This window comes from Helianthus annuus, chromosome 15 (assembly GCF_002127325.2).
Source record: "Helianthus annuus cultivar XRQ/B chromosome 15, HanXRQr2.0-SUNRISE, whole genome shotgun sequence".
NCBI lineage: Eukaryota > Viridiplantae > Streptophyta > Magnoliopsida > Asterales > Asteraceae > Helianthus > Helianthus annuus.
The window spans coordinates 82,800,719-82,816,100 of NC_035447.2; the positions used below are offsets into that span (position 1 = coordinate 82,800,719).

Sequence of the window (15,382 nt, forward strand, 5' to 3'; positions counted from 1 at the left end):
AGAGGAAGTTGTGTATGAGCAGGAAGATGGAAAGACTTTCTCCCCACAACATCCCGAATGGTTTAAAAAGGAAAGAGAAAAACTTCTTGATTTCTATCAGGTAGTAACTATTGAGAAGGCTGAAGCCACTGATAAAATTATCAGTTGGATGTACAGCAATCTCAGGGGAATGTTTGTGGTCAAAAGAAGAGGCGTTGTAATTCAGTACTTCCGAACTGGGTATGATCTCTTTTCTCTTCCAAGGTGGGATCTACGCGAATTAGGCTGACTGGATATGCTAAATCCAGAATATAGATGCGTTGGCGGGGACTTTGAGCGCATAATTGCCAAAGAATGCAACAAAGGTTTCCCAAATCACAAGCCGCAGCGTCCAAGAAGAAGAGTGTCCAAAACAACCAAAGATCCTGTTACTGGAAAAGGCAAGGTGACGTGGGTGATTAACCCTGCTAAAGTTGTCACAAGAATTTAGCTTCCAGAAGAAGTTCCAGTATGTCTAGACAAGTTCAAAAAGTGGTTCTATGATAGCCACACTTGTGAAGCAGTGATTCGATCAACTGAAAATGAAGATATCCGAATCTTGGATCCAATGGATGTGTTTATGTTTGGACTCTCTGACCTAACAGTGCTGAATGCAAGTCGTATAAATGTTGGAGCTGGAAACGCTAATCTTGAAGAGGCCATGTTATTTCAAAGGGCAGTGGATAGAGCTTGGAAGATAAAAAGAGAGATGCTCGACATCGTTGATAGAATCGAGAAAAGGAAGGAAGCTGATGAAAAGAAGAAAGAAGAAAGAAAGAAGAAAAAGCACGAAAAGAAGAAAGAGAAGTCTTCCGCGTCAACAAAAGAGCCCACCACAACTTCTCAAACACAATCATCACCTCCGGCTTCATCCACATATGAAGCCATTATGGAGGATCCACCAACAACAAGTGAAGCTGTTATAATACAAGAAACTCCCGCCACAACAATCGAAGTTCAAGCATCACCAAAAGCAGCAGGGCATGAAGAAGTCCCTCCAGAACCTGAAAAGAAAGCTGCAGACAATCCAGTGGAAACTACAGAAGAATGAAAAACAAGTATGCAATGATCTAGGGGGATATTGTTGGAACTTTTGAGATCGTTCATACTTGTATTGGATTAGTTTTATTATAGTTTGTAGCTTGTTTTAAAGTCTAGGGGCATATTTTGTAATTAGATAAAAGTAGCAAACCTGACTTGGTGTAGTTAAGATTCCAGCATAATTATAATTATGTTGGCAAGTCAGGATCTATATAAGCTCGTGTATTGTTGCCCTAGCCAAGCTTTTGGTTCTTTTGGTGAATAGAAGTGTTGTTTACATTCAATCTCTGCTATTGTGCTCTAATCTGATATCCAAGGTGCTTTATTGATTTACATTCTTGTTTGGATTCAATACAACACTTGTTGTATTCATCATTCCATTAGCTTCATCTTCACTCTTGATTCTTCTTAACTTTTTCATAGTACAAACACCTAATCAATAGGTGTTTTGGACTAAAACAATCAACCATTATGATCCGGATTGATATTGGGATCTACATATAATTATTAAATATTTTTATGTAGCATGTTTTATAATATGTTTTTTACAAATATAATGAGATTTTATATATTTTTTAGATTTAATTACACTGATAGTGTCACACCCGCTAAAATCAAAGTATGGTGTGATTTGACCGGTATCTTCATTTCACAGCGGAAGTATTTAATGCTAAGACTTCTAGAAAGTGAACGCCCGCTAAGTACTCGAATCACACTGGGTTCTTCTATTCAAACCGTGCCATAGTTTGAAATTGTAACCTGAGAAGAACATGAGAAAAATCAACTTAAAGTTGGCGAGTTCATAGTTTATTTGTTTTGTATCAAATGAATCTTGAAACATTTGAAAATCTTTCATTTGAAAACCGGTTTGTGAGATCATAGTATCCCACAGCATTTAAAATGTCGTATTTGTATATCGGTATTGAGATGTTTGTCACACCCTGACTTTTGCGGAAGCGTGGTTATTTGGTGTGACTTCTTAATACCATAGCATTCAATCATAACAACGTTATATGATAAAAACATGAGATGCTCATCCATTAATTAAGTTTAGAAAATACCACAATACCATTGTCTGAAAACATCGACACTAAATTAAGTTACAAACCATGATATATTTAAATGAGTTCACATGGACTCAACAAAAGAACTTAAACAAACCCGAGCTAAGGAACATGTATCCCGTCCAGGAGTAGGATACATCCCCTAAACTCTAGGACCACGGATGACATCTTTTATTTAAACGCAGCTTGAAGACACATGCACACACCTGCCAGATCCACTAGTTCCCTAAAATACATGTAGTTTAAAAATATCAACAAAAGTTGAGCGAGTTCATATGTGAGTGTATGAATAAACCTTTAAAGTATGTCTGTATATATGTATGTCCCTGGTATGTAGCAATAAAGAAAAAACAGATCACCAATGGGTTGCAAAGCCAATGGTATGTGTGAAATGGTGCAGGAAGACTCAAACCTAGCAAATTTGTTACCGGGCCTCCGGCTGGAAGACATAGTCACCCTATGGGCCACCCTGGTCCCCATGGGTGTGGGCTCACTACACCCAAATAGATCTATCACTCATGTCCCTCGGTTCTACGACAAGGATTAATGGCCTTAAGTGTTATACCCACCTTTCACATGATCAAGCAGTAAACCATCCTTAAGCTATTCATACCATGTATAAAACGTTTGTAATAATTGTAACATGTATTTCACCCCCGAAGTATAAAACTGAAAACAGTTAAAAGAAAAGGGGGACATGAACTCACAGTATTGCCTCTTTAGAATCGTAACCCAAAATCTCTTCAGCAAACCCGACTACCTACAACGTGCTAGGGTCTATTAGACGAACGGGCCGTGCCTAGCTTTTGAATTCACGTTTTTGAGTTACGTTTCGTATGTTCCCAATATTATTCCAAGTGATAATCACTTGTTAAAATAATACTTACTTTAACATTAAATTATATTTAGTTTTGGAATAATTGTTTAATCAATATTTTTGTACTAATACTTCTCAAGTATTTAACTCCGTATTTCCTTCCCAAGGATGGGGGTATTTTATACATGTATTTTTGTATTCTTGTATTTGTATTTTCAAAATAATATATTTAAAACAATATATTTTCAAGTCTCACTTTAGAAAATATATATATAACTTATTTGCCAAAAATAATGTACTCCAAGAAAATATATATTTTTCCCAAAAATCATATATCTTCTAAATATACTAGGAAAATATATTTTTATCTCCAAAAATAATATATTTTCTTCTTGTTGAAAATATGATATAACTTGGTAATATGTACAAAGATCATATTTTCACTTCTTTCGTTTCCAAAATAATATTTGCCAAAAATATATTTGTAATTGTATTTTCCGGAATATTTCATAAGTTACGTTTTTGCGTTCGGTTCCACAATATTAAGTGTGTAACCTATATATTTATTTCTTGTGATTTTTGGTATTATGTTATGTTATTTTATTTTACCCTTAAAATAATATAATTATTTCACAAAGTATACAAGTATTCACACAAGTGTCTTAATATATATATATATATATATAGGATAATGCTCTGTAAGAAACCCTTGAATTTTAGAAAACTTTGCAAACCCAATGCATGGTCTAGATTTTGCCACGTGTCCATAGTAAATATCATATTCTTTTTGTCCTTGAGGGCATTATGGTATTTTCACATCTATCTTAGATATCTTCCCCTATTTGATTTGACAATAATTAATACCCATCACATCCAAATCTACTTTCAAAACCCAAGATCTACCATTCAAAACCTCCATTTTTTCATTAACTTCATCTCTGTGTTTCAAGATCTACCCTTTCAAAACCTCCATTTTCCATTAACTTTATATCTGTTTCAAGTTCTACCCAAGATCCATTTCCATGAACTTCATTTCGGTTTCAAGATCCGCCATTTCAAAACATCCATTTAAAGATCCCCACTGACGGGAACGTCATTCACAACGAGTTCCCTACTGACGAGGACAAGAATGATCAAGGTTTTTCATCCTTTTTTTTTATGGGTTCGAGTTTTTTTTTTCTTTTTTACACCCCTAATTCAACTTTACATGTTAATTTCTTAGAAGAAATCGAAGAACCAAGATACTGTCGAAGAATCATGATCCTGTCAATAATAAGTTGGTTTTGATTTTTAATTGTCATTTACTTTGATTTTTATTCTTCACAATTGGTTTTATTTTTTCCAGAATTAAGAATGTTGCCAAAAGATTAATTATTTTTCAATACCATTGATTATTGTTTCAAAAAAATGACATTTATAGGTAATAAATTTCAATACTATTGATTTTAGTTTGGTTTTCATTCTCCTGGTGTTTATAAATTTTGATTTTGATTCATGGATTACTTGTTTTGGTTTCAAACTCGTTTGATTTTGATCCATGGATTAGTTATTTTTGTGTTAAAAAAATGTGTTTGTTGGTTTGGGGATTTTTGATCTGAACAGTAACTGTTTTTTTTTTTGTTGGTTTGGTTGCCTTGTTTGGTGCTTTTTGATCTGAATAGTAACTGTTTTTTGTTGGTTAGGTTGCTTTGTTTTGGGCTTTTGATCTGAATATATCTATGGTTGTCATTTTTTATTTTTAGACGTCTAATAATCGGCACATCTGTTTTTAGAAACGAAAAGCCAAGTTTGTCTTACAGGACAACCAACGTAACACGTGTTATAGTCTGAACTCCTGTTTCACAGATAAGCCAAGTTTGTCTTACAGCACAACCAACGTAACACGTGTTATAGTCTGAACTCCTGTTTCACAGCTAAACCATAGTAACTGTTTTTGTGATGTTATTTGAGAAAAAAGATTTTCTGGCTATGAATGTGTTAATATTTATGTCTGGTTAACGACTTATCGGTTATCTTATCTTTTTGTTTATTAGGCGGTGATGGATACAAGGGATATAAGATCCAATTCTCGAGACCGTTGGTTTCGTCAAACGTGGATCAGATACTCAAGGATCATGACCATGTTTATGTTGCAGCACAACACAACTAACACGTGTTATAGTTTGAACTTCTCGGACATGCATGTGTTACATGTGACATGAAACCCATGTACAACGTAACACGTGTTACGTGTGACATGAAAACACATTTTTATAACTTCCCTGGCATACGCACACCCACATGTTTACAAGCCGTTTCAAGACCGACCCAAACAATAAAGCAAGGGTAGCCGCTGAAAAGCTAAGGCAGCAACGATGGCCGCTAAAAAGCTAAGGCAGATTTTCAAAGGAAGCTCCGCCATTTTGTTAGTGCTATGTATTTTCGTTTACTAGTAATATGTAATGTGAGACTCTTATTTTGTTTTGTCTAGTACATGATGTTAAAACGGTATGGACTTAACACATTCTGGAAGTCTTAACACACGTTATAAAAGAGGCTTAACACACCTTATATCAGGTATACTATGTTATTAAGTTACTATTGGAGTTTATGCATCCATTCTGGAAGTCTTAACACACGTTATACAATATTAACTTGTATGTTCCATATTAACTTGTACACATATTAACTTGCAAACCACTTTTATATACATGAATACAAGTCGGGTTATAATGGATGCTTACATGTTATCATATGTATACAAGTGGGGTTACAACAAGATTACGATATTAACTAAGCTCACCATTAAACTCATCGCCCCCGTCGATTGTTTTCACCCTTGTCACATGTTAAGCAATTAGATGTTCCGAACACACAAATTGTAACACATGTTAGATCAGTATATACACATCATGGTGTTTTGTAAACCCCTAGCTTATACATGAATATATGTCAGGTTACAAAAAAATTATAACAGAGGCTTAACACATGTTATACATTCCAAAATGTGCAAAACAAACACATGTTATAAACGAACGAAGAGTTCTTTCCCATGTTATATATCATTCTAACAGGGGCTTAACACATGTTATACATGAACACATGTCAGGTTACATCATGGTGTTCTGTTACAGCTTGAACCACCAACACATGTTATAAATGAACGAAGATTTCTTTCCCAAAGGATGTGACTTTCAAATACATGAATACAAGTCGGGTTACGGTGTTACAATATTAACTTTTATGTTCCAAGATTATACAAGTTAATAGTGTTTTAGAAACCACTAGCTTATACATGACACAATGTTGGGTTAAACCAAGATTATAACAGAGGCTTAACACATGTTATCCCGGGTATACGGTGTTACAATATTAACTTGTATGTTCCATATTAACTTGTACACGTGTTACGATCAGTATATGCACATCATGGTGTTTTTGCAAACCACTTTTGATATACATGAATACAAGTCGGGTTATAATGGATGCTTACATGTTATCATATGTATACAATTGGGGTTACAACAAGATTACGATATTAACTAAGCTCACCATTAAACTCATCCCCCCCCCCCCGTCGACTGTTTTCACCCTTGTCACATGTTAATCAATTACATGTTCCGAACAGACAAATTGTAACACATGTTAGATCAGTATATACACATCATGGTGTTTTGTAAACCACTAGCTTATACATAAATACATGTCAGGCTACAAAAAGATTATAAGAGAGGCTTAACACATGTTATACATTCCAAAATGTGCTAAACATGTTATAAATGAATGAAAACTTGTTATAGCATGAAAACTTCTTTATGGATCTGTTACAGCATGAACCACTAACACATGTTATAAACGAACGAAAACTTCTTTCCCAAAAGATTTGACTTATTCAATATCCCCGCATCCATCCAGCTTGTCAATTGAATATCTTTATGGATCTGTTTCTGTAAATCAACACACGTTATATATTATTCTAACAGGTGCTTAACACATGTTATGGGTCTGTTTCTGTAAATCAAACAACCCAACAAAAAAAAAACACTTACTGTTCAGATCAAAAGGCTAAACCAGCAACCAAACAAACAAAAAAAACAATTATTGTTAAGATCAAAATCCCCAAACAAGCAACCAAACAAACAAAAAATCCCGTTCAAAAATCTCATCCTAAAGTTTTCGATTTATTTAAAATACATGAACATTAACCATTATTAGATCTTGATTGAAGACAGAGGAGAGGAGAGAGAGGGAGAACATTAACCATTACTAGATCTTGACTCCGACGACGTTTCGAACTCCGGCGCCACCAACCACCCACCCTCCACCACCTTCTACAACCACCCACTGTCGCCGCTATCAACTACCAACAACCTAGAATGAACCAGCCACCACCTTCCACCAACCACCATCGTGCCTCACTCATCGTGCATCTACCGCCTCCCATGCCCTAACCATAACGGTCAACAACACCACCGCCATAGCGCTGCTGCCGCCGTGGGTGGCTGGAAACCCACCAGTTTTCTCTCTCTCTTTCGATTTCTCTGGACCTCTCTTTCTCTTTCGATTTCTCTGGTACTCTCTCTCACGGCTCTCACTCTCTCTTTAGGCTTGCAGGTTGTAAGTGTTGTGTAGAGAGAAGGGAAAGTCATGGGAAAGAGGGAATTGAGAGAGCTGATATTGTGATTTTGAATTGGATATGAAGAGAGAGAAAGAGAGGTGCATTAAAGATGATAGGACTAGACAGTAGAAAGAGAAGGAATATACTACCCAAAATGCCCTTCTAGTTGACTAATGTGTATTATTACATTTCTTTTAAATCTAATTGTTACCAAAATTATGAGAGCCATTGATCAAGTGTGATGAAACATAATCAATGGATGGTATTGGGTTTGCATAGTTTTTTAAAAAAGATGGGGTTTCTTGTATAGCCAAGCCCTATATATATATATTTACCCATTTTTATTTATAAAACCAACCTCCAAAATATTTTTGTTACAAAAATTTTGCAAAGTTTATATTGGAAACCATAGTTAAAATACACTAGTAAATATTTGATAGAAAATATTTCTAAGTGTATGTATTTTTAGAAAATTTTGCCATAGTTTCCTTTGAAAATCGAGGTGTCCATGCTATTTAGCATATCATTTTCTTTTCAAATTCAACACACAATGATCAACAATCAACCCTAAACAATATTACACTTACCAAGTGCAAAAACTATACAATTTACATAACAACATGAACTTGATCTTTTCACAAAAACTTGTAGTAACTTGGTAAAGTGTTTAGTGGGTTTAGTTACCCTTTAAAGTGGGCTAATTCCTTTAAAAATCTCATTCTTAAGGAAACTAGGTGTTTACAACTTGTAAACACATTTCACAAAAATGTTTATCTATTAGATCTTCTTGTTTCATAAGTGTTTATACGCTTGTTTTCCAACTAAAAATAGTGTAGGTTTAAGTAAAAACCATGATCTTCCAAAAATCATATTTTAAACTTGGTTCTCTTGGAAAATCATTCATAAGTCTTGGATCCATAAGGTTACTAACTCACTTTGTTTATTATTTTACAAGAAATCTCTTTATTCATCAAGTTCATGTTCATACAAGAAGATGATCATCTTATGTTGTCACATAATCATCCTGTAACTTCCTAGATCATGTGTTTAATCACAATCTAGCAAGCTCCATATGATGATCAATATCATATTCTCAAGAAAAACAACAAGCAATCATCAACATATACTAAACAACATCATTTCATCCATATTTCATCATATAACAAGTTTATGTTCATGATTCAAGATTATGTCTTTTAGTGATCTTGTGATTTATAACATAATACATCTTTTAACCACTAAAAATAGAAGTATCAAAGGGTTACAAGGATCATATTACTAGCTCTAAGCTAGGGAAGAAACAAGATGAATATGGAGTGGATAAAAGCAAACGGGAGAGGTCCTTGATGATCCACAAGCTCCAAGCTTCGTTAATGACCTTCTTACACCTTGGAAAGCACTGGGAATGGTTGGACTTGAAATGAAATGGTTGTGGTGAGGGGAGGGGTGTTCGGCCGAGACTTGAAGGAGAGGGAGAGGAAGAGATGAAGTGTATGTGTGTTGATGGTTATGATCCACTAAGTCTTCTTATAAACTCAAGTTAGTGTATTACCCATTGGTTAGTATGTCTTTGATAGTACAAACATGATCTACATCAAATCCAATCAAGATCATGGAAGGATTTAGTGAAATCTTATAAAGATTAAGGTGGGGCCTTGGTTGGGGCCGATTACAAGCTTGGGGGGGGGGGGGTTAAATGTAAATTTTTAAATGGTAAGTAGGTAATTAGTTGGAGGTTAAGTGTAAAGTCTAGTGTTTTAAGTGTATGATGCATTATGTAGTGTGTTAGGGTGTTCGGGGACCATAACTAGTTCAAAAATAATAAAACAATGCTTCTCGCAATATTTTGGTGTTCCGGGTAATTCCGGTGGTTCGGTTAGATACCGATTCGTTAAAGTGTCAAGTTATTCCGTTTAGTGTTCATTAAGTACCCTTTTACGACACTTTTAATTCCCGACACTTAGGAAAGCATACAACACCATTTTGCCATATTTTTGCACATTACTAGCTTGTTAAAAAAGCTGATTTTTGCTGAAATATGCAGAATTCTGCATTTTTAGTGGGTTTTAGGCATTTCCGGCACTTAAACTATCACCTAGTGACGCAGTTTTATGGTCCTTACTTCCCTACACTTCATACTAGTGTAGTACCTTGTCTCTGGCCCTTACGGGGTCTCAACACATTGTCTGTCTATGTACCGACATTGTCAGCATGTTTCTGAGTTATCCGTTAACTGTGTTAACTGTGCTTTGTGTATCGTTTATGTCACTAAAGTTTGTATGCAATAAGTGATGTGACAATATGAAATGTGATGAACATGTATGTATGATCAGAAAGCAGTTTAAGTCACCAGTTGTAATTAAGCACAGTCATTAAGCACAAATCAATATTAATTAATTGTACGGATACCAGTAATTATGAGGGTTGTCACATTCTCCCCCTGTTTAGAAACTTTCGTCCTGAAATTTTAGTTCTGCTACTAGATGCAGGGGTCTTGGAGAACAAATGTGGGTATTTGGCTTTCATGCGATCCTCACGCTCCCACGTGAATTCTGGGCCATGTCGTGCGTTCCAACGAACCTTGATGAGTTTGACACTACTCCGTCGTGACTTGTTAACCTTCCAATCAGTAATCTCAACAGGTTCTTCAGTGATGTGGAGTATGTCGTCAATATGAACTTCGTCGGCAGGAATGACCACTGTTTCTTGAGTTGGACTCTTTTTCAGATTTAATACGTGAAATGTATCATGAACGCCATTCAGCTTTGCGGGCAGATCCAACTTGTATGCTACCAGACCAATCCTTTTCAGGATTTTGAACGGTCCAATGTATCTTGGGTTCAACTTCCCACGCTTCCCAAAGCGTGCTACACCCTTCCAGGGTGAAACCTTTAACAAAACCATATCTCCTACTTGAAACTCCAAAGGTTTCCTTCTTCGGTCCGTATAATTCTTTTGACGATCACGAGCCGCTTTGATGCACTCTCGGATCTGAAAAATCTTGTCAGTCGTCTCTTGAACCAGTTCCGGGCCAACTAGCTGTCTATCACCCGCGTCTGCCCAGCATAGCGGTGATCGACACTTGCGTCCATTTAGAGCTTCGAACGGTGCAGCTTGAATGCTTGCATGGTAACTGTTGTTGTACGAGAATTCTACCAAGGGTAAGTGAGTGTCCCAACTCCCACCCAAATCCATTACGCAAGCTTGTAACACATCTTCCAACGTTTGAATCGTTCGTTCGCTCTGTCCGTCTGTCTGCGGATGAAAGGCAGTACTCATATTCAACTGAGAACCAAAGGCTTCTTGAAAGGATTGCCAAATCCTTGACACGAACCTTCCGTCTCTATCAGAAATAATTGAGAGAGGCACTCCATGTCGTGCAACAATCTCTCTCAGGTATAGCTCAGCTAGCTTACTCGTATTGTCTTTTTCCTTGATTGGCAAAAAGTGTGCAGATTTCGTTAAACGGTCTACATTTACCCAAATCGTATCAAGGCCCTTGGGCGTCCTTGGTAACTTCGTTATAAAGTCCATTGAAATCTGTTCCCATTTCCACTAGGGTATTTCTGGTTCTTGCAGAAGACCTGAAGGCTTTTGATATTCGGCCTTTACCTTGGCACAAGTTAAGCATTTGCCAACATACGTTGCAACATCACCTTTCAATCTTGGCCACCAATAAAAATCCTTTAAATCTTGGTACATTTTATCCGATCCTGGATGGATCGAGTACCGTGACTTGTGAGCTTCATCAAAAATAACATTTCTCAAACCACCAAACAAGGGAACCCAAATTCGTTTCGTGAAGCACAACGTTCCTTCCTCATTTGGTACCAACTGCTTCTCCATCCCACCCACGGAGATATTCATTTTCAAGGTTCTTTTCCTTAAGAGCTTCCCTCTGTGCGGCACGAATGCGTAATGAGAGGTCCGTTTGAATAATCATTTCCAAAGCCCTAACCCTTATGGGCTTGATCCTTTCCTTCCGACTCAGGGCATCTGCGACCACATTCACCTTTCCTGGATGATACTTAATCTCACAATCATAATCGTTTAACAGCTCCACCCATCGGTGCTGTCTCATGTTAAGCTCCTTCTGATCAAATATATGCTGCAGACTCTTGTGATCAGTAAAGATTGTGCATCGCGTGCCATATAAGTAATGTCGCCAGATCTTCAATGCAAATACCACCGCGCCTAATTCCAGATCATGCGTGGTGTAATTTTTCTCGTGGACCTTCAACTGGCGTAAAGCATAGGCTATAACCTTCTGACGCTGCATTAATACACATCCCAATCCTTGACGCGAGGTGTCGCAATATACCATGAAGTCGTCAGTGCCTTCGGGTAGGGACAAAATCGGTGCGTCGCAAAGCTTGTTCTTCAACAGCTGAAAAGCTTCCTCTTGTTTGTCTCCCTATTCATACTTCTTGTCTTTCTGTGTGAGGGAGGTCAATGGTTGAGCGACTTTTGAAAAATCCTCAATAAACCTGCGATATTAACATGCCAACCCTAGGAACTGACGTATCTCGGTTGGCGTCTTCGGAGTCTCCCAGTTCTTGATCGCCTCGATCTTTGTGGGATCCACATGAATTCCATTTCCGTTAACCACGTGACTAAGGAACTGAACTTCGCGCAACCAAAATTCGCACTTCGAGAACTTCGCGTACAACTTCTCTTTCTTAAGCAGCTCTAAGATAGACTAGATGTTGCTCGTGTTCTGCTTTCGTCTTTAAATATATCAAAATGTCATCAATAAACACGATCACAAACTTATCAAGGTACGGCTTACGAACTCTGTTCATCAAATCCATGAATATTGTTGGCGTGTTCGTCAGACCAAACGGCATGACCAGAAACTCGTAATGTCCACATCGAGTTCTGAAGGCAGTCTTCTGAATACTTTCCTCTTGTATTCTCAACTGGTGATAACCTGATTGAAGGTCGATCTTGGAGTAAAAACTTAAATCTTGTAGTTGATCGAACAGGTCATCAATCCTTGGCAAAGGATATCTATTCTTGATAGTCAACTTGTTCAGCTCGCGGTAGTCGATACACATGCGGAAACTACCGTCCTTCTTCTTAACAAACAAAACTAGAGCTCCCCAAGGCGAGAAGCTTGGTCTGATAAATCCCTTGTCCAATAACTCCTGGAGTTGCATTGACAGCTCTTGCATTTCTGAAGGCGCAAGTCGATAAGGTGCTTTAGCCACAGGCGCGGCGCCTGGAACTAAGTCAATGTGGAATTCGACTTGCCTTTGCGGTGGCAATCCTGGCAAGTCTTTGGGAAAGACCTCAGGATATTCCTTTACGACTGGTATATCTTCTAACTTTGGCTCAGCGGCTTCTTTATCCACAATGTGTGCCAGGAAGGCAACACATCCTTTCTGCAAACACTTTCGAGCTTTCAAGCAACTAATGATCCTTAAGGGCGTATCGCGCTTCTCTCCATGCACCACAATTGTTTCTCCATCCGCCATTGGAATGCGAATGATATTCTCGTGACATACAATCTCTGCTCTGTTGCTTGACAACCAATCCATCCCTAGTACCACGTCGAAGCTTCCCAACTCGACGGGCAGAAGATCAAGTGAAAACTCGTGCTCTCCCAGTTCTATCACGCAACCTCTGATGACTTCATTCGCTTCTACTACCTTTCCATTGGCTAGTTCTATCGAATACGAAATGTCTAACTTACTAGCTACCAACCCAAGTATATTCTTAAATTCTAGCGATACAAAACTATAATCGGCACCAGTGTTAAATAGTACAGATGCAAAGCGTTGATTGATAGGGAACGTACCAGTAACCACATTTGGATCTTGGCGAGCTTCTCTCACTCCGATGTTGAAAACCCTTCCTTGTGCTTGATTGAGCTTTGGGCATTCTCGCTTGAAATGCCCCATGTCTCCACAATTAAAACAACCTGGTCCTCGACCATTACCGTTCCCATTACCACCTTGATTGTTATTCGCTCCACGGTTCCCATTACCAGCTTGATTCCCACGATTTCCATTTCCGCCATTTCCTCCTTTTGGGCAGTTCCCATAACCATTACCGCCACGGTTGTTGTTTCCAAAACCCCTTTGACCGCCACGGCCATTACCAACCCAGCATGTTTCTTTCAAGTGACCAACTTTCCCACAAGATTCACATTTTCCAGCTCGGCATCGTCCATTGTGATGCAACTGACACGCATCACATTTGGGCAATGTGCCCATATACCCCTTTCCTTTGGCCTTGGCCGGTGCGCTTGTCTCATCCTTCTTGTTCGTACTGCTGGTACCTTTCTTAAAATTGGAGGACATCCGCTTGTTCTCACCGGATGACTCAACGTGAGTCTCCTTTTTGTTCTGGTCAGGGGTCGAAAACTTGTTTAATCTGATAGCTTCTTTAGTTAGTGACACGCTCAGATCGATAGCCTCAGTAATTGTGGCAGGCTTTGACGATGTCACCATACTCATAATCTAAGGTGCCAATCCCCAAATAAACCGCTCGATGCGTTTGAATTCTGGATCAACCATGTATGGTACCACGCGAGACAGATCGTGAAATCTTTGCACATATTCAGCAATTTTCGGGCCGTCCATTTTGAGGTGCCAAAACTCAGTCTCCTGCTTTTGGATTTCAGCCCTGGAGCAGTATTTCTTTCGCATGAGCTCCTTCATTTCATCCCATGACATGGCGTAAGCAGCTTCTTCCCCCAGGGTTTGGACTTGAAGATTCCACCAGGATAAGGTACCATCTAGAAAGAGTCCTGAGATGTAGCTGACTTGATGTTCAGGAGCACACTTGCTCATCCTTATCACAGAATCCGTCTTTTCCGTCCATCTGACAAAGGCTACAGCACCCCCGGTGCCGTTGAAATTCAATGGCTTACAGTCTAGAAACTGTTTATAAGTACAGCCTGTAGAAGTAACATTATTCACAGTAAGCATTAGCGATTGCACATGGAATACCCAAATGTAATGTAATGTGTCTATAGTGACTTAACATTACCATGGGGTGGGTTGTTCCCAAAGGTACCCCCGCTATGTTCCGAGCGTAGGGCCTCGTGCTGTGCAATAGCCAGTGAATCCGTTCCTGTAACTCCGCCTCTGTAGAGGGCAAACGAGTTTCTCTTTGAGGAGGCATCTTCTATAAGAAGATTGCATCGGTCAGGTCATAATAAGTATAGTAAGTATGTAACATGCATTTGTAATATCATTCATCAACACAATTAAACACATAATATCCCATGTCATAACGCAAACAAGTAATCCAACAACGTATGTATTGAGAATGTTGCGATTGAGCTTTCATATATCAAGACCACAAGTACAGTTTTACATGTTTCACAATGTATCATACATCAAAAGAGACTAAGGGTCACATCACCCTTGTCCGAATCGTCTAACAAACTACATTAGTCAAAAGTCAATAAGTCAAAAGTCACACTGTGGTCTTCAAAAGTTGTGAAATCTGGCTCAATAGCTGCACTCTCATCAAAAGCATGCTATGTGCATCAAACCAAAAACATCTAAGCTGATGGTGGAGGATAAGGAGGAGGTGGTGGAGGAACGAAAAGCAACCTGCGCAAATGCGCCAAATCCTCCTCAAGTGCATGAACGATACGCAGCAGGTAACCAATCTGCTGCTCCATAGTGAGGAAACGGATGTCAAAATCAGGATATGGTAGGAGAGGAGCTGGTGGTGTCGCGAATGGTGACTGACAAGGACAAGGCGGAGGATGCGGGATCCTCTCTAACTCCATGACTCTCCTACATAGCATCTCCTGCTGGAGCTGTAGGGACATAAGCAGATCATCCCTCGAGTATCCAATGTGGAAGGGATGGTATGGATCAGATA

General features: G+C 38.4%; 1 protein-coding gene across 1 annotated transcript; it reads right to left on the reverse strand.

Annotated features, from left to right (window-relative positions):
• Window positions 1-975: 975 nt before the first annotated feature.
• On the reverse strand, window positions 976-13,992 carry LOC110913900 (DNA-binding protein HEXBP-like). Its single transcript, XM_035984364.1, has 2 exons — window positions 13,338-13,992; window positions 976-1,055 (listed from the first exon to the last, which is right to left on the reverse strand). Exons 1-2 carry the CDS (start codon window positions 13,990-13,992, stop codon window positions 976-978), a joined length of 735 nt encoding a protein of 244 aa, XP_035840257.1.
• Window positions 13,993-15,382: the final 1,390 nt, after the last annotated feature.